At 47.1% G+C, this 24637-nt stretch overlaps 1 protein-coding gene across 1 annotated transcript; it reads left to right on the plus strand.

Moving 5' to 3' along the window:
* The first annotated feature begins 465 nt into the window (after positions 1 to 465).
* Positions 466 to 19100, plus strand: LOC125334550 (serine/threonine-protein kinase pim-1-like). The gene is made up of 6 exons (XM_048321498.1): positions 466 to 654; positions 777 to 1005; positions 16516 to 16622; positions 16736 to 16786; positions 16990 to 17356; positions 17982 to 19100. Exons 1-6 carry the CDS (start codon positions 466 to 468, stop codon positions 18386 to 18388), a joined length of 1350 nt encoding a protein of 449 aa, XP_048177455.1. The 3' UTR covers positions 18389 to 19100.
* The last annotated feature ends 5537 nt before the right edge of the window (positions 19101 to 24637 follow it).

Here is a 24637-nt window from a genome sequence, read left to right on the forward strand (position 1 = left end):
ATGTCCCAGTGGGGAGCCTGGGTTGAGATCTCAACCCTGGGATTTTTAGTAGGGGCCACTGCGGAGCGCCCCACCCAGAAATTGAATTGGCTCACCGATAAAAGGGTCTGGGTGGATCAGTGGCCTTTAAAAACACACCAATTGAGAGTGCTCACTGCACTCGTGGAGGAGCAGCTGGGGAAGGGGAACATTGAGCCTTCCAACAGCACTTGGAACTCCCTGGTCTTTGTGATCCGGAAGCCGGGGACAGACAAGTGGAGACTCCTTCACGACCTGCGGAAAATTAATGAGGTCATTGAGGACATGGGACCCCTGCAGCCTGGAATGCCATCACCCTCTATGCTCCCTAGGCAGTGGAAGCTAGCAGTCATAGAGATCAAGGACTGCTTCTTCCATATCCCCCTGCATCTGGACGATGCACCCCGGTTTGCCTTCTCGGTGCCTTCCCTCCACTGAGAGGCTCCCATGCAGCGCTACCAGTGGCGAGTTCTGCCGCAAGGCATGAAAAACTCGCCCACCATCTGCCAGTGGTATGTCGCTCGCATTCTGTCCCCTATTCGGAAAAAGGCAGTTAGAGCTGTGATCCTACACTACGTGGACAATGTTTTGGTGTGTGCACCCACGCAGCAGTACCTGGACTGGACTCTGGGGGAGGTAATCAGGGCTTTAGAGGCTGATGGATTCAAAATCCATCCCAAAAAGGTCCAGAAGACCTCACCTTTTAAATATTTAGGACAAAAAATAGAGGAGCAGACGGTGGTGCCCGAACCATTAAGATCAATGATAACCCCAAGACTCTGCAGAAACTCCATCAACTCTGCGAGTCCATCAACTGGGTGAGGCAGCTCCTGGGACTGACGACTGAGGACCTTGCCCCTCTGTTCAACCTGCTTTGTGGGAATGAGGATCTCAAATCCCTGAGGCAGTTGACAGAAGAGGCAAGAAATTCCCTCATCAAAGTCCAGGAGGCGCTGTCATCTCGCCAAGCCCATTGTTATGCCCCAGGTCTGCCCTTTCAGTTTATAGTGTTGGGGAAAATGCCATACCGACATGGGCTGGTTTTCCAGTGGGACAAGGTGCAGAGGGATCCCCTTCTGATTATTGAGTGGGTTTTCCTCTCGCACCAGCCATCCAAAAGTATTACCACACCACAGGAGCTCATGGCTCAGTTGGTGATAAAGGCTAGGTCTCACCTCCGTACCCTTGCGGGGTGTGATTTCACATGTGTTTACCTGCCACTAACAACCAATGCACTGGACCATCTCCTTCAAAACAACAATCATCTCCAATTTGCCTTTGATACTTATTCGGGACAAATATCGGCTCACAACCAGAAACATAAATTGTTCAATTCGGCCTTTAAATTAATTCCAAAAGAAATTCAGAGTCGTGAACCCCTCAATGCCCTGACGATCTTTACGGATGGTTCTGGGGCATCTCACAAGTCTGTCATCGCTTGGAGGAATCCTTGCACTCAGAAGTGGGAGTCTGATGTGCAGGTGGTCGAAGGATCACCGCAGGTTGCAGAGCTTGCCGCAGTGGTCAGAGCATTTGAGCGGTTCAATGAACCTTTTAATTTCGTAACAGATTCCGCATATGTAGCAGGAGTGGTGTCCAGAGCAGAAAGAGCATTGCTCAGAGAGGTGGCGAATCCAAAAATCTATAAATTGCTTTCGAAGCTAATCCAAATTGTCTCCCACCAAAAGCAACCCTTTTACATAATGCATGTGAGGTCACACACTGACCTGCTGGGATTTATTGCCGAAGGGAACAGGAGAGCAGATGCCCTAGCTATGCCCATCAAGTTAGCAAATCTGCCTAACAGATTCCAGCAAGCCCAGCTGAGCCATGCAATGTTCCATCAAAATGCTCCAGCTCTCGTCCGGATGTTCCACCTCACTAGAGATCAGGCGAAAGCCATTGTGGCGACATGCCCCAACTGCCAAAAACATCAGCTTCCATCATTAGGTCAAGGGGTTAACCCCCGAGGCCTAGGCAGTTGTGAGGTATGGCAAACAGATGTCATCCACTTCCCCCAATTTGGCCGGCAGAAATATATTCACATTTCAGTGGATACCTTTTCTGGTGCAACCTTTGCCTCAGCCCACCATGGGGAGAGGGCCAAAGATGTCATCAACCACCTAGTCCAGGCCTTCACTGTGTTGGGGACACCAAATAAATTAAAAACTGACAATGGCCCTGCGTACACCTCTGCAGAGTTAAACAGATTCATGAGTGAGTGGGGTGTGGATCACATCACTGGCATCCCTCACTCGCCCACAGGCCAAGCCATCGTGGAGAGGAAACATCAGACACTAAAAAGACTGCTAGAACAACAAAAGGGTGGCAATGAGATCGCTGCCCCCATTATAAGACTGTCCAAAGCGTTGTTCACTTTGAACTTTTTAAACTGTTCCTATGAGGAACCTGATCTTCCCATAATGAGACACTTCACAAACTCTGCCAAACATAAACTGACTGAGAGACTTGAGGTCCTAATAAAGGACCCTGACACTTTACAGATACATGGCCCGTACCCCCTAGTCACCCAGGGTAGAGGCTATGGGTGTGTTTCCACCCCAGAGGATCCAAGATGGATCCCTGGGAAGTGGATCAAACCCTTTTTGAAACCACCTGCAGAAGCCAGGCAAAGAAAAGAAGCTGCCACAGCCTGGAAATGAAGAAAAACAAAACCACCTGGAAAAAATACTCCTCCTCCAGGCCTGAAAAACAAACATTCCCTTTCCCACCTTCTCTGTGTTTCCCTCCCCTAAGTGGCCCTTTGTTTTGAAAGAGGGGGAGTCCAAGGGAGCCATTGTTATTTAAGTTAGTTGTATTTGTATTAAGTCTATTTGTGTTATACTTTTCCTAAAGTTACCACCCTTGACTGTGTGATGACCTCCTACATGCTGCTGTCCCACCTGCTGCTGCAGCTCCTCCTGTACACTGGGAGCTCCAGTAGCCGGATTCCTTCAATTATCAAGGACATTGTACGGGGTTTCTTTATGGACTTGTTAATTTAATTAGCCCTTCCCATTTTTAAGTGTTTGGTTTTGAAATCCCTTAAGCCTTTCCCCTCATTTCAATGTAATAAAGAAGGGGGAGATGTTGGGGTGGGTCAGCCTGCTCTCAGCTGAAACCATCAAATGTCAGTCACCAGACGAGATCACTGAGGTCTAGGTTACCTCCCCCTGGGTGGCTCCCAATCCTAAATTACCTCCCCCTGTTCCAGAAAGTTCTCCCTTTTTTAGTTATTAATTGGTTCCCTGTTATGACTCCTGCCTCCCTGTTTTCCCCATTTGTTCTGAAAAATTGTATCCTCCCCTCTGCCTGTACCCCATTGGTTGTTTTCTCTTTCCCTGCCTTGCTCCACCTCCCCATAAAGGGGCTAGCCCGCATCTCCTCCGGGCTTCGCTGGTCCCTGGACCCTCCTGCAAATAAACCTGTTGGAACTCACACCAGAAGCCCCTCCCGCCTTCTTTGCCTCTGGGCTAACACGAGCCTATTCCACCGGCTGCCCGACATGTTTCCTCTGAGGAGGAGCCAGTGCACGCACCCATCTCACGCCGATTCCACTGAGCCGTCCAGCGAGGACGCTGTGGAGGCTAACGCTGCGTCCCCTCTGCCCGAGGGCACGCCGGGGCTTGTGCCTTCCCTTCCCTTCCCTTCCCTTCCCTTCCCTTCCCTTCCCTTCCCTTCCCTTCCCTTCCCTTCCCTTCCCTTCCCTTCCCTTCCCTTCCCTTCCCTTCCCTTCCCTTCCCTTCCCTTCCCTTCCCTTCCCTTCCCTTCCCTTCCCTTCCCTTCCCTTCCCTTCCCTTCCCTTCCCTTCCCTTCCCTTCCCTTCCCTTCCCTTCCCTTCCCTTCCCTTCCCTTCCCTTCCCTTCCCTTCCCTTCCCTTCCCTTCCCTTCCCTTCCCTTCCCTTCCCTTCCCTTCCCTTCCCTTCCCTTCCCTTCCCTCCCCTTCCCTCCCCTTCCCTCCCCTCCCCTCCCCTCCCCTCCCCTCCCCTCCCCTCCCCTCCCCTCCCCTCCCCTCCCCTCCCCTCCCCTCCCCTCCCCTCCCCTCCCCTCCCCTCCCCTCCCCTCCCCTTCCTTCTCCTTTCCACACCTTTCCACACCTTCTCCAACTATGTATTGCCTTAATGACCCCCCATGGCCTTCCCTTGCCCTTCCTACCACTTCACTACCTTGCATTGCCTTGCTCATCCATCCTCCACCTTGACTTCTGTTCTGCTTTCTTCCTGGCCATTCCTTGTCTTTCCTGCTCCTCCTATTACTCTCCTTCCCTAGATCCTACCTGCCTTGCTATTTAAAGCCAAGTCTTGCCTTGCCTTGCCCTGCTACCTCTCCTTTCCCTTGCATTACCTTGCATGCCCATCCCTGTCTTGACCTGCCTAGGACTTTTTTTCCTGGCTTTACTTCCCTTGCCTGCCCCTCCTTTGACTTGCTTTGCCTTTCCCACTCCAACATTGCATTGCCTTACTGATCCCTTTTTGTTCTTCCCTTGCCTTTCCTACCACTCCATTGCCTTGCATTGCCTTACTTACCCATTGTCCACCTTGACTTCCCTACCCCTTTTTACCAGGCTGTGCCTTGCCTTGCCTGATTCTTTTGCCCGAAGACTATCATTGCCTTGTCTACCCTGCCCTTATGTGAACATGCCTTTCCACCCTGACCATCCCTTCCCTTGCCTTATTGATTCTTAATTACCCTTCCTGACCCCTCCATGTCCTACCCTTGTCTTCCTATCACTCCAGTGCCTTGCATTGCCTAGCTCATGCATCTCCCGCCTTTACTTCTCTGCCTCCTTTTTCCTCGCCTTGCCTTGCCTTCTCCTGTATCACTGCCTTGCCTTGCCTTGCCTTTCCTACCCTACCCAAATATTTTTGCCATTCCTGACTATTCCTTCCCTTGCCTTCCTGACACCTCTGTGCCCTTCCATTGTCTATCCTACAACTCCCTTGCCTTGCATTGCCTTGCCTCAGCTTGTTTCTTACCCCCTTTCTTCCCAGCACTGCCTTTCCTTGCCTACTCCTCCTGTGAGTATTCTCATTGCCTTGCTTACCTCTCACTTGCCTTGTAAACCCAACCCTTTACTTGCTTTGCCCCTCCTTTGCCTTGCATTACCTTCCATGCCCTTCTCCCACATTCATCTGCTTACTTCTTTCTTCCATTCCATTCCCTTGCTAGTCCAACCCCTACATTAACGTGGCTTGCCTTTCCTACTTCAACCTTGCATTGCTATACTGACCCTTCTGTGTCCCTCTCTTGCCCTTTCTAACACTCCTTAGCACTGCCTTGCTCACTCATCCCCCACCTTGACTTCCCTGCCTCTTTCTTCCTGGTCTTGCCTTGCCTTTCCTGCTTCTCTTAGGAGTCTCACTGCCTTGCCTACCCCTGCCTTGCCTTGCCTTGGCCACCCTACTACCATGTATCCTTACCACTCTTACCCATCCATTACTTTGCCCTACTTGAGCTTTCCGTCCTTCCATTGCCCATCCATACAACTCCATTGCCTTGCATTGACTTGCTCACTTACTCCCCACCCTTCACTTCCCTGCCGCTTTTTGCCTTACCTTCTCCTTCACTTGCCTACTTCTAAATGCCTTTCCTTACAAAACCAGCCCTCAACTTGCCATACCTTCCCACCACTCCCTTGCATTACCTTGCCTTGCATGCCCATCCCTCTCCTTGATTTGCCTTGGACTTTCATACCTGGTCTTGCTTTGCCTTGCCTGCCCCTCCTTTGCCTTGCCTTGTCTTTCCCATCTGAACTATACCTTTTCTTACAGACCCCTGCATGTCTTTCCTTGCTCTTCCTACCAAACCATTTCCTTGCATTGCCTTACTTAGCTGTTCCCCATCTTGACTTCCCTACCCCTTTTTCCTGGCTTTGCCTTGCCTTGCCTGCTTCTCCTATGACTCTCATTGACTTGTCTACCTCTTACTTGCCTTGCCTTGCAAACCCAACCCTTGCCTTTGTTTCCTCTGCTACCCCTCCTTTGCCTTTTGTTGCCTATGTGCCCATCTTCCGCCTTGACCTACCTAGTGCTTTCTTCTCTGGCCTTCTTTTGCTTTGCCTTTCTTCTCCTTTGCCTTGCCTTGCCTTTCCTACCCATTCCCACATATCTTAGCCTTTCCTGGGCATCCCTCGCTTTGCCACTCAATACGTTGTTCTCTAGCCCTGGTGTTTATAAGGCTGTATTTGAAATGAATCCCATTGTCTGACTCAGTTCTTTCAGTGTTGCCACAGGACTTGTTTTTGAGGGCCCAAGATGAAGTTCCAGGTAGTGGCATGAGGCACAGGGTATGTCTCCAGCTATCCAGTAGTGCCTTCTACCTTTGTCAGCATGTAAGACTAGCCTCGGCGGATTTGTGGAAGTATGATGCCATTGATCTGCCAGGCCTCCTCTTACTTATATTTAGACAGCCACTTATATTAGTGGCTTTATCTAATTGGCCTTCTTGATTGCAGCGCATTACTCACAATCATGGATTACCCGGAATATACTGTATATAAAGGGGACAGCCTGCTTCATCATGGTCTTCACCATGGCCTGCAGAGGCATCTCAGCTGGTGTTAAGTCCACCCCTCAGTCACGAGGCCATAGGTATGACACCTCTTCCCTGATGACCTGAGGCATCATGGGCCCACCAAGCTAGAAATAACTCTCCCTTGTGTTGCCAGTACAGATCCACCTGTGACACTTCAGTCTTGCCAGCGAGCTCCACCTGGTCATTGTTACAATGCTCCTCGTTAGCCTGACTCAGGCACATGATGGACTTTCATGGTCTGCTTCTCTACCTGGGCAGCAATGTCTTGCCACACTTGGGCAGCTCAGATGGGTTTCCCTCTGGGCTGCCAACTGGCCTTTTTCTGTCATGCCAGCCATCCCCACAAAGCATACTACCGTGCATGAGCCAGTGCAGAGGTAGAGTGTTGGTCACTCCTCTTGCTCGGTGATATCCAAAGACAGCTGGACAGCTTTCAGCTCTGCAATCTGACTTGTCAGGTGTCCCGGGTTGCAGTGTATTCTATTACCATCCTCATGAGCTGTTGAAATCAGGTGGGACAGTGTTTCCTTGCCTCCTCCCCACAGACTATCTTCTGTTAATGAGCCCATCATTGCCTGGCCTCATGACTCATTACCCCATTGTGAGATGTTCCACCCAGAGGGAGGAACCAAGCATCCCATCATGGATATAATCTGAGATGCTGAACATCAGAGACAACACTTCCACTGGATTTCCAGAGGACAGGAGCTACACAGCCACCACTGGACCATCCGAGGAAGAGCAGCCCCTTCTACAGGATCACTGCTTCAACAGAACCACATCCACCACTTCAGGAGGACTGCAGCCACTATTCTACCAGACTGCTACCACCACCCTGACTAACAGGGTGTCAGGTTGTATCTTGACTCTGTCAGTTTGAACCAGTGGTTTCTTTAAGTTTTTCCTTTTCTTTAATTTCCCCATTAAATTGTTATTCTGACTTGGTGCCTCCCACTGGTTTGTTTTCAAACTAGTACAGCCAGCACCCCAAAACCCACTCTCGCTCACATATTCTTGATAGTGGCCGATTAGGTCTATTACAAAATTAATGATTTATTTAACAGAAACAATTTAACAGACATAAGACTTTTAACAGATTACTTACTACACAGGATAAACAAAATAAATACTACTAGTAGATAAACCATAAAGTGCGAGAGTGAGGTACCTATGATGCCATGAAGATTTTTTGCCTTTTCTTTTATACCCCTGTTATAGCTTTTACAACTTCTGTATTCTTAGTGCATTTTGCCTACATTCTTGGACTTGTTTGTCAAGCTGAGACACTAAACATTTTAGAGGCTTCATAGCTAGGGATCAGTGTGCCCCAGACTCCAAGGTCCTCTCCAGAACACATTCCGTAAACCAAGATAGAACCATCCAGGGGAAGGTTCCTTGGGGAGGGGGGCTCACTTGAGTCTCTCATTGGGGTATCTAATGTTATACCCAATCCTTGGGGACATACTCTGCGGGGTGCATCTCGATGCATATGACCTGGACATGTGCACCTAAGGATCCTTAAAATAAATACCAAGGTAAAATCCCTTTTCCCCTTCTAACCGTGTATGACTCTTGATTTTAAGACCAGGAAAAGGCATCACCTATATAACAGCTAGTGAAGAAATAGTATAGATTAGGATTTAATGTATCTTACCCTCCAGTTGCTGAAGGGGAACACATAGAATCCTTCCTCTCAATTTCCAGAAAAGTATCCATGAAGATGCATCCAAACTTCATGGGAGAAGCCCTGCACTTTTCGAGGGAGTGTGTAAGAGGCTTCTGTCTCGGTAATAATTTGTGTGGCTTTTATAGCGTAAAGTAGTGTCTTTTCAGTCAATAATTCCTAATTTATCTCTCTTTACATCTTGCTCTCCAGACCACGATGATCTTACCTTCCTTGGCACCAGAGATAACCCGCTGCTGTCTGGCCTGTTATCTCATCCATATGCACCAGCTGATGGACAGAGCAGATAAGCTTTCTGTGGTAGAGGTGGGGGGCGCCCTGCCACAAGCGCTCACTGTCTTGTTCTCCTCGTTCCATTGCAGCATGTCTAGGAAGTGGGAGTATCCTCATGGCCTGAGTCGTGTGAGCTTCAACCACACCAGTGCTGTACATTTTACAAGGTCTGGACTTCTAGTGGCTTGGTTGTTATTTGAGAAAATGATCTTTAGCACAGCCAGGTGTCCCATGTGTTGGATTCATTGCTCCATGGTTTTCCAAGGGCCTTGCTGCAGGAAGAGGTCTTCTTGGCAAAGGTATGTCTCCCTCACTTATTTTAAGAATCGTGGTCAGAGGTTCTGGCTTCCTCACGATCCCCTGGTCATCACCTGCATTATGTGACAAAGATGCTGAGTTCTTCACTTCAATACTGTCCAAAATTTTACTGTTGCCTGCAGTTTCCAAGGTTTCGATCAACCAGCTTAATATGGACTCATCTGTTCATCAGGTGAGGTCTTTCCACAGATTGCATAGACTTTTTAAGGATAAGGATTCAGTGATTATTTCCAGCTTTAAGTCCTCGCTGGATGTGAGGGTCCTGCCTCCCCATCATAATCCACTGGGCAAACGGATTTGGTCTTGTATTTTCTCCTTTGGACAGGAGTGACTTGCTATTGGCTTTGGCTGTCCGTCTGGTTTAACTGCAGTCTGAGTGACCGTAGCATCTGCCAATTTGTCCTCCTTCCCCTCTGGCTGTAGGTGCTGCCATTCGATATCAAGCAGCATGAGATAAACACTAGCCAGGGTCCAGCACAATAAAATGAGTGTCTTCTCTGGACCTGCCACTGCAATTTTCCTTCAAATATTCTGCTACCTTTTAACAATCAGAGGGAATTCAACATTCTCAAAAAGTGATTTGTCAGACCTGAAGGGGGAAAAGGAAGTGAAAGGCTAGGAAAAAATCATCCTCTCCTATTTCCCCAACCAGCTTGGTGCAATCATTAATAAACCCCCAGAAGTAGCAGCCCAGACCAGGACAGACAAATAGCAACCAATACACATCCCAAATGACTTTCATTGCCACTGATGTTATCTTTCCATAAACTGATATCACAAAGTATATGCACAAAAAAATCTTGGTTCCTCTCTCTCTGATCTGAAAAAGGATATCATGGTGGGTAAATGGCCCATCTACACAAATATGAAACAACATCCGATTTCAGGAGGGCATGAAGAAATATCACAGACAATTAAATATTTGTTGGATACCAGAGTTTTAAAATCCACTGCCACAGCTTGGAACAATCCAATATGACCCATCAAAAAGAATGGTTGGTCACAGAGAATGACTGTGGATTTTCGGGTGTTAAATAAGCACACTACCCCACCTCTCATGATAGCTGTACCAGATACTGTTGCTTTAATAGAAAAAATTCAGAAGCATTCAGAAACTTGGAGTGCTGTGATTGATGTAACCAATGCGTTTTTTACTATCTCTGTTGCAGAAGGGCATTGGGATCAATTTGCCTTCATGTGGCAGGGCCAGCAGTGCCCTCTCAACCCATTGCCTCAGGGGTGGTCAACTCTGCCATGGGATGGTGGCTGAACCTTTGGATAAGATATAGCTGCCTCCTCATATGCAAATGGTTCATTATCTAGATGATATCCTAATTCAGGGAAAACAGGAGGAAAAAGTACAACAAATGCTGAAATTGGTTGTGGATCATACGAAACAGAAAGGCTGGAAAATGAATCAAAATATTTATGGACTGTCCCAAATGGTGAAATTTCTAGGAATTCAGTGGCATTGTAGGCATAGGGAAATATTGCCCAAAGCTCAAATCATGAAACCTGGGCAGGAAAAATGGGAATATGTCCTTGCAACCAAGTGTTAATGTGAGAATAACTAGATGTTATAGAATATTGTTTTGCAGATCCTGTGTGATTACATTTACCTGTTTACTGCAATGGTCCATTTAGAAAAGGATATTCTCCATGTGGCTTGATAGGAAGACCGATGACAACAGTGATTAGTTTTCATGGGTGGGAGAGGACAACTTAACAATGAAACTGTTGTTGATATTGCTGATTTTATGTTATCATTGCAATCAGAACATAAGTTTGGAAAAATAAATTAATCTAATTGTTGCCTACAAATTGATGAAAATGGAAAAGTGGTAAAACAGATAACAAGAGAAATGAGAAAATTAGCTCATGTACCTATCCAAATGTAGAAAAGTTGGGAATTGGACATATTTTCATGGCTGCCATGGGGGAAGTATGTGCTTTCCTTTCTCCTTTGCACAGCCACTGTTTTAATTTTTGTTCCCTGTCTAATTCCCTGTTTTATGCAACTAATTAGGCATGTTTCAAAAGGAATGTGAATTATAGCTATGAGTAATGAACTTAATTCAAGAACAAGAGGAAATGCCTTTACGTCTAATACCTAAATCCAAGATTTTATGACTGAAAGAATTGTTACGAAGGTTGTAGTTCATCATGTAGTTATGAAGATTGATTGAAGTACTAAGGACTGAGCAACTGGCCCTGAGCCAAACATGACCTCTGGATGAACCTTCCAACTAAACTTTATATTTGTATCCACACACTGACAAAAAATATGCAGGATCATTAGCACTATGATATATGTATCTGCTCATAAAGTAAGTGTTATTAGCAGTAGGATAGATGTATCCTCTCATTAGCAAAACACGCATTTACCTTTCCCTATTTAGAAGCTGGGCAAGGCCATGAAATCCTACATCTGGCCTTGTTTGGAGATACTTGATTCCTCCTTGAGCCCTGGCCAGGCTTAGGAGGAACCCAAGAGGAGGATGAAACCAGATGTTCCCGCACTAGAAGTGCTGTCAGTTTGTTTATTCAGTGCTACCAAAGCTGGGCCGTCTCCCAGCGGGGTTGGAGCCTCAGCTGTGGCTGGAGGCAGCTGCAGGAATTCCCAGTGTCTGGGTGTGGCTCTCCAGTCCTTGGCTGGGACAGCTTCCCCCAGCTGATGGGTGGCCCTGGGTGATGGTAAAGTCTGAGGGTAACTGGTGCTGGATCTTGGTTAATCACTGCAGGCAATCTTTTGTGGTGATGATTAGGGGCATTGCTGAGCTGCTCCTTCTGTGAATCTTTGCTGCTTTGAACTGTAGGAAATTACATGGATTCCTTCAGTTGGTGTCTGTGTCTTTGCTGCTGACCCTGCCCACTGGCAAAACAGTCCTCAAGGGCCACATATACACATCTTCTAAATACCTGTAGGGATCGTGACTCCACTGCCCTGGGAAGCTTGTTCATTGCTTAACAATCCTTTTGGTGAAGGAATTTTCCTAATATCCTCCCTAAACCTCCCCTGGCACAACTTAAGGCCACGTCCTCTATAATTCTGAGAAGACACTGACCCCCACATGGCTAAAACCTCCTTTTAGGCAGTTGCATAGAGTAATGAGGTCTCCCCTGAGCCTCCTTTTCTCCAGGTCTCCCTATCTCCCTCAGCTGCTCCTCATCAGACTTGTGCTCCAGACACTTCCTCAGCTCCATTGTCCTTGTCTGAACACACTCCAGCACCTGCACGTCTTTCTTGTGAGTGGCCCAAAACTGAACATAGCATTAGAGGAGTGGCTTCACCAGTGCCTAATACAGGGGGACGGTCACTGCCTTGGGCCTGCTAGCCACACTATTGTTCGTACAGGCCCGGTTCCATTGGCCTTCTTGGCCACCTGGGCACTACACTGGCTCCTATTTAGCTGGTGTTGACTAGCACCCTGGTCCTTTTCCTCAGATACAAACAGAATGAAGAAGATAAGGACCAAGAAGACAATTCCAAGAGAATGAAGTAATGTCTGAAGGAGGCCAGCCCAGTGTCTTGGTTTGAAAGACAGGTGTCTGCTAAGGAAGGCAGGAGCCCCCCCTTGGAATGGCAGATGCAACCTCCCTTCCCTCTGAGTTATTATAATTTTGAAATCAAGGGGCTTTTAGGCAAAGATGTGGAAAATAAGAATAACAGTTCTTTACTAATATATATCTATATGTGTATAACCAGTCAAACAAACAGCAATAACTCTGGCAGTAACAGCAAACAATCACAAACCCAGTGCCAGCCTTCTCAGCTGTCAGGCCCTTTCCCCTTGGGTGCAGTTCCGCTCACAGCCGGCAGGGGCGCTGGCGGCTCCCGGTGAGCAGGGCAGGTGCGATGGTTCCCCCGCGGCTGCAGGGGGCGCTCCGGAGCGAGCTCGGGGAGCACGCGGCACTGGTGGCCTGGGATCCTGGGGAGGGATGGGACAAAAGCTTCACAAACCCCCTGGGCAGCCGATCCTGGTGTCCGGCTGGACCCTCGGGAACAGCAGGCTGGAATGGCAGGCTGGAACAGCAGGGACGAGCACAAATCCCGGATGGCAGACGAGGTGTGTCCAAACAGGGAACCCCCCAGAGGTCTGTGTAGGCAGGGAGAGCACAGCTACAACATAACAAAGGCTCGAAGCAATGGCAGGGGCAGGGCGGCCACGGCCTGGCTCCCAGCGGGGCAGGGAAGGCGGGCTTTGGGATCCCAGGGCTTCTCCAGCAGAAGGAAAAGGAGCCAAAGAAAGCAGCCTGCCTCTCTGTCCAAATGCTGGAGACTGACAGCCCACACACCCAGGTGAAACAAAAAACTAGCCAGCTCTTTTGTTTTTCTTAGCTACCCAGCCATTTGCTCCCCAGCAACACAAATGGGGAAAATTCCTTTAACAGAAAAACAAAACCCAAGAGAGCTCCTAAAACCCCAACACCCAGCAACAGTGAAAACCAGTAAAAATTCAAGTGACCATGGACCAGAATTAAGTGATTGGACTTGGGGATCAGATGGTATAGGTATAATTGAGAGGTGTCTCTGGAGGCACCCAGCTCGAGCTGTCACCTGAAAACTATAACAGAGGGATTGGATACCTTCACTTGAACCTTCCATTCATTAGCAGGATACCAGAGTCAGAACCTTTTCCAGTGGCTGGTGTGCATCAACCTGTAACATCAGGAAGTTGTGATTCAAAGGCGTGTGCACACATGCCCAACAGCTCTTCTGACCTGCATGCACAGCTGACAACTCAGCCCACTGCACCCAAACATGGTTCTTTTGACTTTGTACCTAAGTTGGACAAGGCAGATGTTGCTCAAAGGCCTCAAGTAGCTGTGAACATGGTGTCACCAAATAGAGCAGAAGGGACCTGACACACAAGTGCTGAAACTGATGTGTGGCCTGCTGGAAAACTGTGCAAGGCAAAGCCACTGTGCTCACAGACTATTAAATCAATTAGCAGTATTCAACATTATCAACGTTAACTAATGATACTGCCCACAGCCAGGGTCAGATTTTTGCAGAACTCAAATGCTTGCTGGGTGGCTAAGCAGCAAGGACAAAGTTTGCAGCCTTGTGTCCACAGGGCAGCCCAAAGGGCATTAAGAGCATTTGGGCATCCCTCTTTTCCTAGAAGATAATTTTTTTTTGAGATGGCTCTTGTCGCCAAAGGTACATGCAACCCTTGGTAGGCTCAGACCAAGTAGGCTTAGGTTTGTAGGCATGATGCAAGCCCAGGATTATGGCAATCAGCTCTAAACTGCATCCAAAGAGAGATGGATAATCGAGATTCTCCAAGCTTCATCTGGGAAAAAAAAAAATACCCTCAAGGACAGACACAAGCAAAGAGAAGTTTTAAAGATCCCTGAATTGAAAATCACATTCAAAAGAAACCTTGGATGGTTTCTGTTGAAAGACAAGGGTTGTCTTTTGCCTGCTTCCTGAAAATTTGGGATAAAATTGAAGATATTTACCTGGTCAGGGGAGAGGAGAAGAAAAAAGAAAGATATGAACATTTCTATTTGTCTTCATCAGTTTGCCTCATCACCCATCATAAAGCTGCTGCACATCCAGGCATGAATTACACAGTCCCTCAAGAAGGTGTATGGATCACTGCCTTGATAACACTCAGCAAGGCAAAGCTGGCACTAGTGTGCATGCCCTGGATGGCAAGCAAAGAAACACTGTGTACTAGTTTGAAAACAAACTAGTGGGAGGCACCAAATCAGAATAACAATTTAATAGGGAAATTAAGAAAAAAAAAAGAAAAAAAGGCAGAAAACACTGCTTCAAAGTGAAAGAGTCAGGATACAACCTGACACCCTGTTCGTCAGGGTGGCAGTAGCAGTCCAGTAAGATGGTGGCTGCAGTCCTCCTGAAGTGGTGGATGTGGTTCTGTTGAAGCAGTGATCCTGTAGAAGGGGCTGCTCTTCCTCGGATGGTCCAGTGGTGGCTGTGTAGCTCCTGTCCTCTGGAAATCCAGTGGAAAGGGTGTCTGTGGTGTTTGGAATATCAGATTATATCCAGGATGGAATGCTTGGTTCCTCCTTCTGGGTGGAGCATCTCACAATGGGGTAATGAGTCATGAGGCCAAGTGTTGATTAGGCTCATTAACAGAGGATAGTCCAGAGGGAGTTATCTCTGAGTCATGCAACAGGACAATGATGGGCCATTAACAGAAAGATAGTCTGGGGGGAGGAGGCAAGGAAACACTGCCCTACCTGGTTCCAACAGCTCATGAGGTTGGTAATAGAATACACTGCAACCCAGGACACACTGGCTCCTGCCTTTAATGGTCAATGTCATAGGGCTCTCTCTGACTCTTTGCTCACTGGATTTGCTCAGGACTGGAGTAAGAAATACAAATATTTTTGTGCTCAGTGTGAGGAATATTCAGCAGCCATATCAAGGACTATATATAGCAAATAACTGCTATATGGACCATAGAGTATGGTGACATTTCCTAAAATTAGAGGACAGGAGACAAGTACTTACTGCCCTTCTCCTGGTGCCTGGGATGCGCTTCATTTCTTGGTGGCAGGACATAGGGAAAGACTGACCAGAAGACCTGCTGAAGCTCAGTTACTGACCTCAAAGAAACTCAGCACAAACCCTTCAGTTCTTTTGTGTGTAGTGGAGTGGCCAACCAGCAGCCAAAGATTAAATACAACTATATTTAAAAAAGCACTGGACAGAAGAAGTGAGAATGTAACCCCAGCTGGAGTTTGGGATCCAACCCGGAGAGCATTGTAAGATTCACCCCCTGGAGTGCATGCAGGAGCTGTATGGAATTTGACATAGGTATGGTTCTTTTTTTTTTTCTTAAATAAATAAACATTTCTGTGCTTCCCAAACTTCCCTGGCTTTACTGCTATTATGCTTCTGGCCCAAAACACATTAAAACCATATTGAGCTATCGGCTCATTTTCACACATCTTCATTGCAGGGATAGGAATCATAGTCAAGCTCTTGGATAGGGTATTTCACTGTTTAGTTTAAAAATGAAGACAATTAACCAATTGTTTAAAACCTTGGAATGAAAGTGTCTGAAACTTTTTAGTTTTCAGTTTGCAACAAAACCAGCCTATTTCTAATACCTGAAAAAATATATGTAACTAATTTCTTAATCTGAGGATAGCAGTCAGAAAACCTGAGGTACTTCCAGACGTTTTACAGTATTTGTCTCTTTCCATTCTGCAAGGTCAATACAACTGTCAATCCTAATATACTCTGTGATCCTGTAAATAATGGACAAAACTTGGCCCCCTTCCAGGACTGGATTTTTATGGTTTTGTGTTGTTGGGATTTTTAAAAATATTTATATCTCTTCTACATTTCCTAGCCAGGTTGCGAGGATGTAAACACAGATGCAATCTTTCAGTATCTGGTGAGTGAAAATTTAGCACCACACACTGTCCCAAGCATGGAGCCACAGGCATACTGGAGGGACATTTCCCTGCACATCACATAGCCTCAGCTGGGTAAGTACAGCCCATACTTAGCCAGTGGCAGAGATGATTTCTGCTGAATCTTGTCTGCCTCCCAAGAACTGGTTTGAGAAGCAAAATCTCTAGATTTGCTGATGCAAAGTAAAAAGAAATCCCCGGTGGGGATGCCTGGGCTGGGGCAGTGGTGGGGTGGTTGGGAGCCGTGTCTGGCCCTGGGCCAAGCGCTGATGGCCACGTGTTGCCCGCAGGGAAGGCGCAGGAGGCCCTGCAGGAGCAGTACCGGCTGGGTTCACTGCTGGGCAGCGGCGGCTTTGGCAGCATCTACTCGATCACGCAGCTCGCAGATGGAGCCCTGGTGAGTGGTGAGGCCAGCAGAGGGTGGAGGAGGAGGAGGAGGAGGAGGAGGAGGAGGCTGGGGCACAGCGGGGCAGGTGGCAAGCTCAGCCCGCTGCTGCCCCTTGCTTGCAGATGGCCATCAAATGCGTGCTGCGGGACTGCATCTGGCACTGGGGCGAGCTGGTGAGTGAGCAGGGCCAGCGGCAGAGCCGGGGCGTGCCGGGCAGCGAGGAGCCGGGGCCCGGCGGGGTGGGAGCTGCCGGGAGCCCTGGAGGGAGAGCGGGCGGGGGCTGAGCGGGGGGCGCAGAGCGTCCCGGGCTGGGTGAGAGGTCCCAGAGCCCTGGCACGGTCTCAGCCCCACTGATGGCACCGTGCTCCTCCCGCAGCCCAACAGCGCCTGTGCGCTCCTGGAGATTGTGCTGCTGGACAAGGTGTCCACTGGGTTCCGTGGTGTCATCCAGCTCCTGGAGTGGGTTGAGTTCCCCAACAGCTTCTTGCTGGTGCTGGAGTGTCCGGAGCGGTGTCAGGACCTGTTGGGTTTCCTGGTGGAGCGGAGGTTCCAGCCCAAGGAGGAGGCGCAGGGGCTGTTCGGCCAGGTGCTGGAGGCCGTGCAGCACTGCACCAGCTGCGGGGCCCTGCACCAGGACATCAAGCCCGAGAACCTCCTGGTCGACCTGGCCACCAGGCAGCTGAAACTGATTGACTTTGGCTGTGGCGCCGTCCTCCAGGACACAGCCTACACCCAATTTGCAGGTGAGCCCTCCCAGGGGATGCTGCTGGGCATCTCGTGGCCCAGCCTGGGTGTAGCACCGGGGCTTCCCCCTATTGCTGCCAGGCACAGGATTAATTCTTGAGCCAAGCTGCTTTTGGGTGGAGCTGGAAGGGGACTAGCTCACAGCCCTGCTGACAGCCTTCAGCTACCACTCTGCCCTGGGCTGGGGCTGGAGCTGGAGCTGGAGCAGCCAGCCCAACAACACCATGGGAGTAGAAGAGAGGGGGGTCAGACACTGTGCATCGGCTGGTTTGGTGTGCAGGCGAGGGAGGGCTTGGACTGCTCCACTCCCCTTGTTTGCCTTGGCTAATTAATGTTTCTTGGGGACAATGCAGGTGGGAAGGATGAAGGCATGTTTTTTTCCCACCCCTGGATGGGTTTTTCTTTTGCATGTCATGGTGGGGCCTTCCCAGGGCTACTGCTGCCCTCTTTCAACACCTGTGGCCTCTTTTCCAACCCCAAGTTTGTACACAAGTCACAGGTGCTGGTGAGAGGGCAGCGGGTCACCCTGTGTGCCACTGGTGCAGCCTCCATGTGCCCAGGGATGCTGGGGCGAGGCTCTGGGAGCAGCAGCATCCCCTGATGGACTTGGTCTGTGTTCCACAGGACCCCTGTTCTACAGCCCACCTGAGTGGATCCACCACCAACGCTACCACGGCGAGGCAGCGACGATCTGGTCCCTGGGCCTCCTGCTGTACCACCTGGTGGTGGGGAAGCACCTGTTCAGGAGGGGCCAGGAGATCATCTGGGGATGGATCCTGTTCCCACAATGGCTCTCTCCAGGTGGATCCTCATCTCTGCAGCACGGGGGGAATACCAGTGCTGGGAGACAGCAGCGGGCTCAGGGGCATCCCACTCTGGCAGCTCTGAGGAGGTGGCACATGTCCTGCTCTCCTGCTGCCCTCCAAAGCACAGAATCCATGGGGAAGTTTAGGCACAGCTCTGGGCACACCCAGCATGGCCTGGACAGGGGAATGGGGGAAAAAAAGCTGACGGGATCCTTCTCCAACTGACTGGCTTCTGGTTTCTAGTTTCTCTCCCCAGAGTGCCAGGATGGTATTAAGAAGTGTTTGTCTGTTGCATACAGGTAAAACCTTATAAAATGAAGGCCCTGTTGCCTTCATAAAATCATGACTCAGGCCTGTTACTTCTGCTAGAGAAGGACCGTGGGAAAGAGGCATAGCTGAATTAGAGGTAGAAAAACATGCTGTGTGATTGTCGTGTGTTCACCCAGTGGTGTGTGGTGATTGGTTGAATTAAGCTTGTTGTGCTTTAAAGCTATATAAACAGCTAAGAAACTATAAAAGACGCTGTGTGGTATTAAAGATAAGCTTTTTGCCTTCTGAATGCAGTTGGTGTGTGTGATTCATGAGTGTCGTGTCTGTCTCAACTGTGACATCTGGTGACCCCCGACCAACGTGGAATGCCAACTCTATGGCTGTATCACGCAGCCGAACCACAATCAAGTGGCTGGAGACAGACACTCAGCAGATGAGAATGGCTGTAAAGCTGTGATAAGCTGTCCTTGGTTACAGTGTTTTCTATTACCATCCTCATGAGCTGTTGAATTCAGGTGGGGTGGTGTTTCCTTGCCTCCTCCCCCCAGACTATCTTTCTGTTAATGGCCCATCACTGTCCTGTTGCATGACTCAGAGGTAACTCCCTCCGGACTATCTTCTGTTAATGAGCCTAATCAACACTTGGCCTCATGACTCATTACCCCATTGTGAGATGTTCCACCCAGAGGGAGGAACCAAGCATCCCATCATGGATATAATCTGAGACTGAACACCAGAGAGGATCCTTCCCACTGGATTTCCAGAGGACAGGAGCTACACAGCCACCACTGGACTTTCTGAGGAAGAGCAGACCTTTTTCTACAGGATCACCGCTTCAGGAGGACTGCAGCCACCATTCTACCAGACTGCTGCCATCACTCTGCCTAACAGATTGTCAGGTTGTATCTTGACTCTGTCAGTTTGAAACAGTGTTTTCTGCCTTTATTTTTGTTCTTTTTCCTTATTTTATTTCCCTATTAAATTGTTATTCTGATTTGGTGTCTCCCCCTGGTTTGTTTTCAAACTAGTACATAAGCCCAGGCTGCTACTACTTATTCAACCTGTTTCAAAGGTGAGCTGCTGAGAGGATAAAAATGGGATCCCAAGTATCTCAGAAAGAGGGATCTATTGTAAATATTAGGACATCATTGCTAGCTAAACAGGGTATTGCTAGCTAAACACTCTGCAAGTGCATTTAGTGTGAATGAGACTGCCAAAAACTTGATTATTACCTGGAGGGTGGTGTTGAAAACCTTGAAAGCTGTAAAAAAGGAGTGAGACTTGCAACAGCGGAACTCCGCAGATGTGGAGGGTCTGAGAGGGGTGAAGGAGCAGAAGGGAGGGGTGGATGGCTCCACGGCAACATGCACGGTTGGAGCCAGCAGTGAACTGTGTGGCAGAGTGCCAGCCAAGGTTGGTCGTGAGCCCTGTGCTGAAAGTCCTGGAGCAGGGTGCCCTACTCCCCCCACTCCCATAAATCTGCTTTATTCACCCTTGCCTGCGGATGAGTGGAGCGATGGAGCAGTCCCTCGGCTGCCGCCTGCTGCACCGCTGCAACCGAAATGGCCCAGGGAGCGCCCCTCCCCACCCCCCACCCCACAGCAGCTGCTCTGCAGGATGCCTCTCCCACCACAGCTTCATTGGTAACAGCTGCTACACAAGCGGCTTTTCTGCTGCCAGCTCCCCAGTGGTTCAGGAACATTTTTAGCTTTTGTAAAAAGTAACTCCTATTTTCAGTAAGCTGTGAATTTTGACAGGATTGTTTATTGGAAATATTCAAGGCTAAGTGGTGTGGATGTACTGTCTTTCTGCATGCCAGTAGCATTATGTAATTCCTTGCTTTGAGGCTGCTCAGCAAGGTTTGAACTTCTCCAACAGAAATGCTTATATATTGCATGATTGGTACAACTTGTCAGGTAAAACGTATACTGCCTTTTTAAGAATTTTGACTTGAAAGTCTGACTGGACTGACTTAATACTGAATTTTTCCTGTGTTAGAAACTTGTGTACTGGGAAAAGTATTTCCTTTCCTGGTGCCCTCAGAGCATTACCTTTCGTTATGTAGCCTCTTGGAAAGTTTGGTAGGATCCTCCTTAAAAATAGCAATTAGCTCTAAAACCTGATGTTAACACATTGCATGATTTACAAGGGTTGTTGAGTGAGGCCCATGCTAGGTTTTAGCCATTCATCAATCAAGCATTCCTTTCCTCACTCCCACATTACTGTTATCTCAGAAGTTATTTATAGTTCTCTACTGCAGAGGTGGACAGATTTCTACTGGCTCTGGCATTTAATTTTATTGTGGATCGTTCATTATGGACAAACATGTAACAGTTTTTTCTAATAGGTACAGCTATTTAATGGCTCAAGTGTAGTTGTTCTTCCTTGCCACTTATAAATCAGAATTAGACTTCATATCAAAACAGCTCAAGTGCTGTGATGGACTGGAAAAATGACTAAAAGTGACTGCTTTAAAAAACAGGCTTGCTTTCTGAGTATGTGTTATCTGCTCAGTAGCTGAAATTTTTGATATTCTCTATTTTATGGAAACAGGCAAACAGTGGAGTAAACAATAGTATACTCCTTTAGAATCATCTGACACCATGGCTTTGTAGCTGCTTATATACATGTGTCAGTTTTATATGCTCACTGATTGTTGGGAAGGATGAAAGTTTGATAAGAAAGTTTCACAGGGATGTAGGCTTGGCAGAAAGATCTCTGAATGTAGAAACTGAGAATGAGATAGAAATGAAAGCAAGTTTTGATATAGAGTAAAAGATGTTTTGCTGAAACAGTGATCACTGAATAACTGAGAAGGCAAAGGTTGGAGATGAGTTGGAAGGAGATTTTTATGATTACAGCAAAGGTATGCGACCACAAACAAAGACATGTTTTTTACCAAGTAAATGTGTCTCAAGAAGAGCATAAATAAGTAGAAAACATGTTTTACCAAATAGAGAGCTATCGCAGGCAAACAAGAAATGTTGATGTAGCAAGAAGAAGAGAGGTCTGAGAATTTTCCATTGTAAGCTTAAACTGTAACTTACTCTTGTGATTGGATAATAATGACTATAATATGGTGATGGTAGTAGCTATGATAGGCTACAGGCAAATGTAAAGGTATTGTGTATGGTGCTTACTGGTTGTTATGTGTTAAGATACTCTGCAAAGAAAAGTATAGAATGCTTTGTAACTTGACCAGAAAGCGGCTTCAGGTATGCCTACAGCTGGAGCTGGCAGCTGTAGGGCTGGCTCTGGATACCCACTCCCTGAACTGCTGTAACTTCGCCTGTGCAATAAACAGCTTTCAAGAGAGCCGCCTGAAGTCCAGACATCCTTCATGAACACTTCTAAAACTGACCTAACAGAGTTTCATCTGCAAAACGCAGAGCAGCATTATATGACTATGTTCTCAGTATTTTATCTTTACCCTTAGTAGCCCAAGGTCAAATCTACCATACTGACAATCACAAAAGACCTGTCTTGCCATCCCCATCACTGCGTATCACCAAGCTGAAGAGGGCAGTGGGGAGAGACAGGCAAGCCCTGGCACCTGCCCCATGTGGGGGGCTCAGGGGACCCATTCAGGGCTATGCAGCTCCATTCTTGCATACTTTTTCAAAGTGCCTTTTTAAATTAATGAGAACTGAGTTGCAGGGCATTTGTTCCACCTGAAAAGGAAGAGAGTCTGTGGGGAGAGATAAGACAGAATTGGGTTGGGAGCTGTGGGATGCACCTGCAGAGGCACATGGCAGCACAAAGAAGCACGTGGCAGCACAGAGAAGCTTGTCTCCACCGGACCTTGGGGGGAGGAGGTGTCACACGACAGACCCCTATGGAGAGGAGCCTGCCGGGAGCTGACGGACAGGTAAACAGCGAATGATCATCCCATAGAAGGAAGAGTGTTGCTGATGTGGCAACACGGGATAGGTCACAGGGTAGTGTGGATTAGCATATACGGAAATACTGTGCCTTAGAAAAGTGTGTAAAACCAGTTCATTTCTTTGAATAAAGGATTCCGATTCCCTGCTGGTCTGGGTCCGTGCCTCAATCACTGACAAGAGTCCAGCTTCCTGCTTCCGTCCTACTCTTCCTTTGCCTTCCCATGTTCGTGGTGTGGGAAAGGTTGCCAGTGAGTTCTAACTCACAGCTTGTTAACACCTTGAGCACATCCACGATATTTTTTGGCACATCTGAGAAATTGCCAGAAATTTAGTAACTGTACTGTGTCCTATAAACTGCATCTTAAAAGACCCTAACAAATTTATGCTTATACCAGAAAACTACTGAAAGACATGCAATGTTGTAATTTTTTTTTGGAATACAGCTGCAGATTGGAAAATCCTGCAAAATTGTGCTTATACCAAAAAGGTCCTGACTGTGAAATGATGTTTACAGTAATGTTTCTTGTTACCATGAGGTATTCTCACAGCTGAATTATGACAAATCACAATGTATTTGCCACACCTTTGTGATCTCTCCAGTACATCCATGTTGCTGTTATTTCATTTACAAATCAGTTGTCTGCTTGCTTATTGTTTCTTAACTGGTATGTGACAAAATTTTTGGTAGCTTTCTTGCACTGATGAAGTCAAGATGAGTTACATTCTGCCGTAGTTGACACCTTTAAAGGAACACTCTCTACTCTGACTTTGGTTTTGTTAAATTTAAGTGCTGCTAATATTGATTTGCTAAGTGTAAGTTTGTACAGTTTAAGTGATGCTAAGGCTAACTTCTTCTAAGTTTACCTGTTGTTAAATTTAAGTCATGTCAAGTTTAAGTTCTGTTAATTTGATATTCTGTTACATTTAAAGTTCTGTTAGTTTAAAATGTTGTTAAGTTTAAGCAAAGTCAAGTCTAAGTACGTTCAGTTTAAGTTTTGTTATTTTAAAAGTCTTGTAACTTTAAGTTCTGTTCAGTTTCAGTGATGTTAGCTTTAAGTTCTGTTCAGTTTATTTGCTGTTACTTTTGAGTAACTTTTATTTTGACTGAAGTTAAGTCTAGCTTCTGCTGAAATATGTTCATTTAAATTGAATGATACAGTTCTTTTGCTACAGAGATAAGAATGAACAGATTGAAACAACTACGATAAAAGATTGGTAAGTGACTGTTTATGAATATAAGATAAGGAGTAAAAATACGTGAAGATTCGGCTTGTTAGGTCCTTAAATTCATTGCAAATTCTATGGGTATGAATGTTCTGCATTGCTCAATTAAGATGATTATTCATTACAATCTTTGTTGTTATATCTTTCGTAGGTTGCAGAGAAGGATGAGTAACAATTGCAAGCTATGGATATTATTGATTGTAAGCTGTTCAGTGCTTTGCCTTATTATCTTATATGCATAGATGTGTAGAGAAGTATACTCTTGACTTCTTAGAATAAGTTCCTGTAGATGTCTTATGCTCTTAATATAAGCATATAACGTGAATTCACCGGCTTTTCATGAAAGGCATTATGCAGAAGATATTATTTGATGTTACACATGTGTGTTTCTTTGGTGGTTTGCAGTTTGTTTATGGTACCATTGACTACTTAGCTAAGGATAAATGACAAAGTCGACTGCTTTACAAACTTTCACATACTGTTGTGTAGCTATCTGTAAGATATGTATCTTTTTAAGAAACTTTCCCAGCTGCCATTACTACAGGTCTGTTTATAGGATATGTTAGGGAAACCCTTACAGTTAAGGCCTTGGCTCTGGCCAAGCCCTGGCCCTAGCTGGTTGGGAGGCATACCTACAGACCCAGGTGTTTCTGCACTAAAAACATAATTGAATCACTTTGACTTGCCAATTTGGGCTTCTAAAATCTGGGTCCTCTTTCGAGGTAAACTTGGGAGCCTTGCCCGGCAAGGTTCTCCAGCTCCTCGTTGTGAAATGGGGCTCACCAGCTACTGCAGACTGTTGGTGATGGTACAGTATTTAGGCAATTGAGGGTGCATTGTTCTAAGTTACTATCCTTTTGCCATGTGTTGTGGATTATATGCATTATCCTGTTTGTTCCTGCTCAGTGTGACTTTACTGTCTCATTATGTGTATTTGCTTGCTTTTATGTTGCCTTCACGTTTACAGTGACAGACACACAGGTTATCACAAAACAAAAAGGGGGAATATGGCTCCCCCAGGAGCATTTGGATAATGCAATATCTATGCTAAAAGTTTTGCAGGCAGATCATCAATTTGATCCCCAGCACAGCAATA

Source organism: Corvus hawaiiensis, chromosome 1, assembly GCF_020740725.1.
Source record: "Corvus hawaiiensis isolate bCorHaw1 chromosome 1, bCorHaw1.pri.cur, whole genome shotgun sequence".
Taxonomy (NCBI): Eukaryota; Metazoa; Chordata; class Aves; order Passeriformes; family Corvidae; genus Corvus; species Corvus hawaiiensis.

Excerpts from the sequence above, each read along its gene's own strand:
- LOC125334550 (XM_048321498.1), top strand. The coding sequence starts at position 466 with ATGCAGCGCTACCAGTGGCGAGTTCTGCCGCAAGGCATGAAAAACTCG. Across the intron at positions 16,623-16,735 it reads AGCTCGCAGATGGAGCCCTG|ATGGCCATCAAATGCGTGCT; the intron begins GTGAGTGGTGAG and ends CCTTGCTTGCAG. Across the intron at positions 17,357-17,981 it reads AGCCTACACCCAATTTGCAG|GACCCCTGTTCTACAGCCCA; the intron begins GTGAGCCCTCCC and ends TGTGTTCCACAG.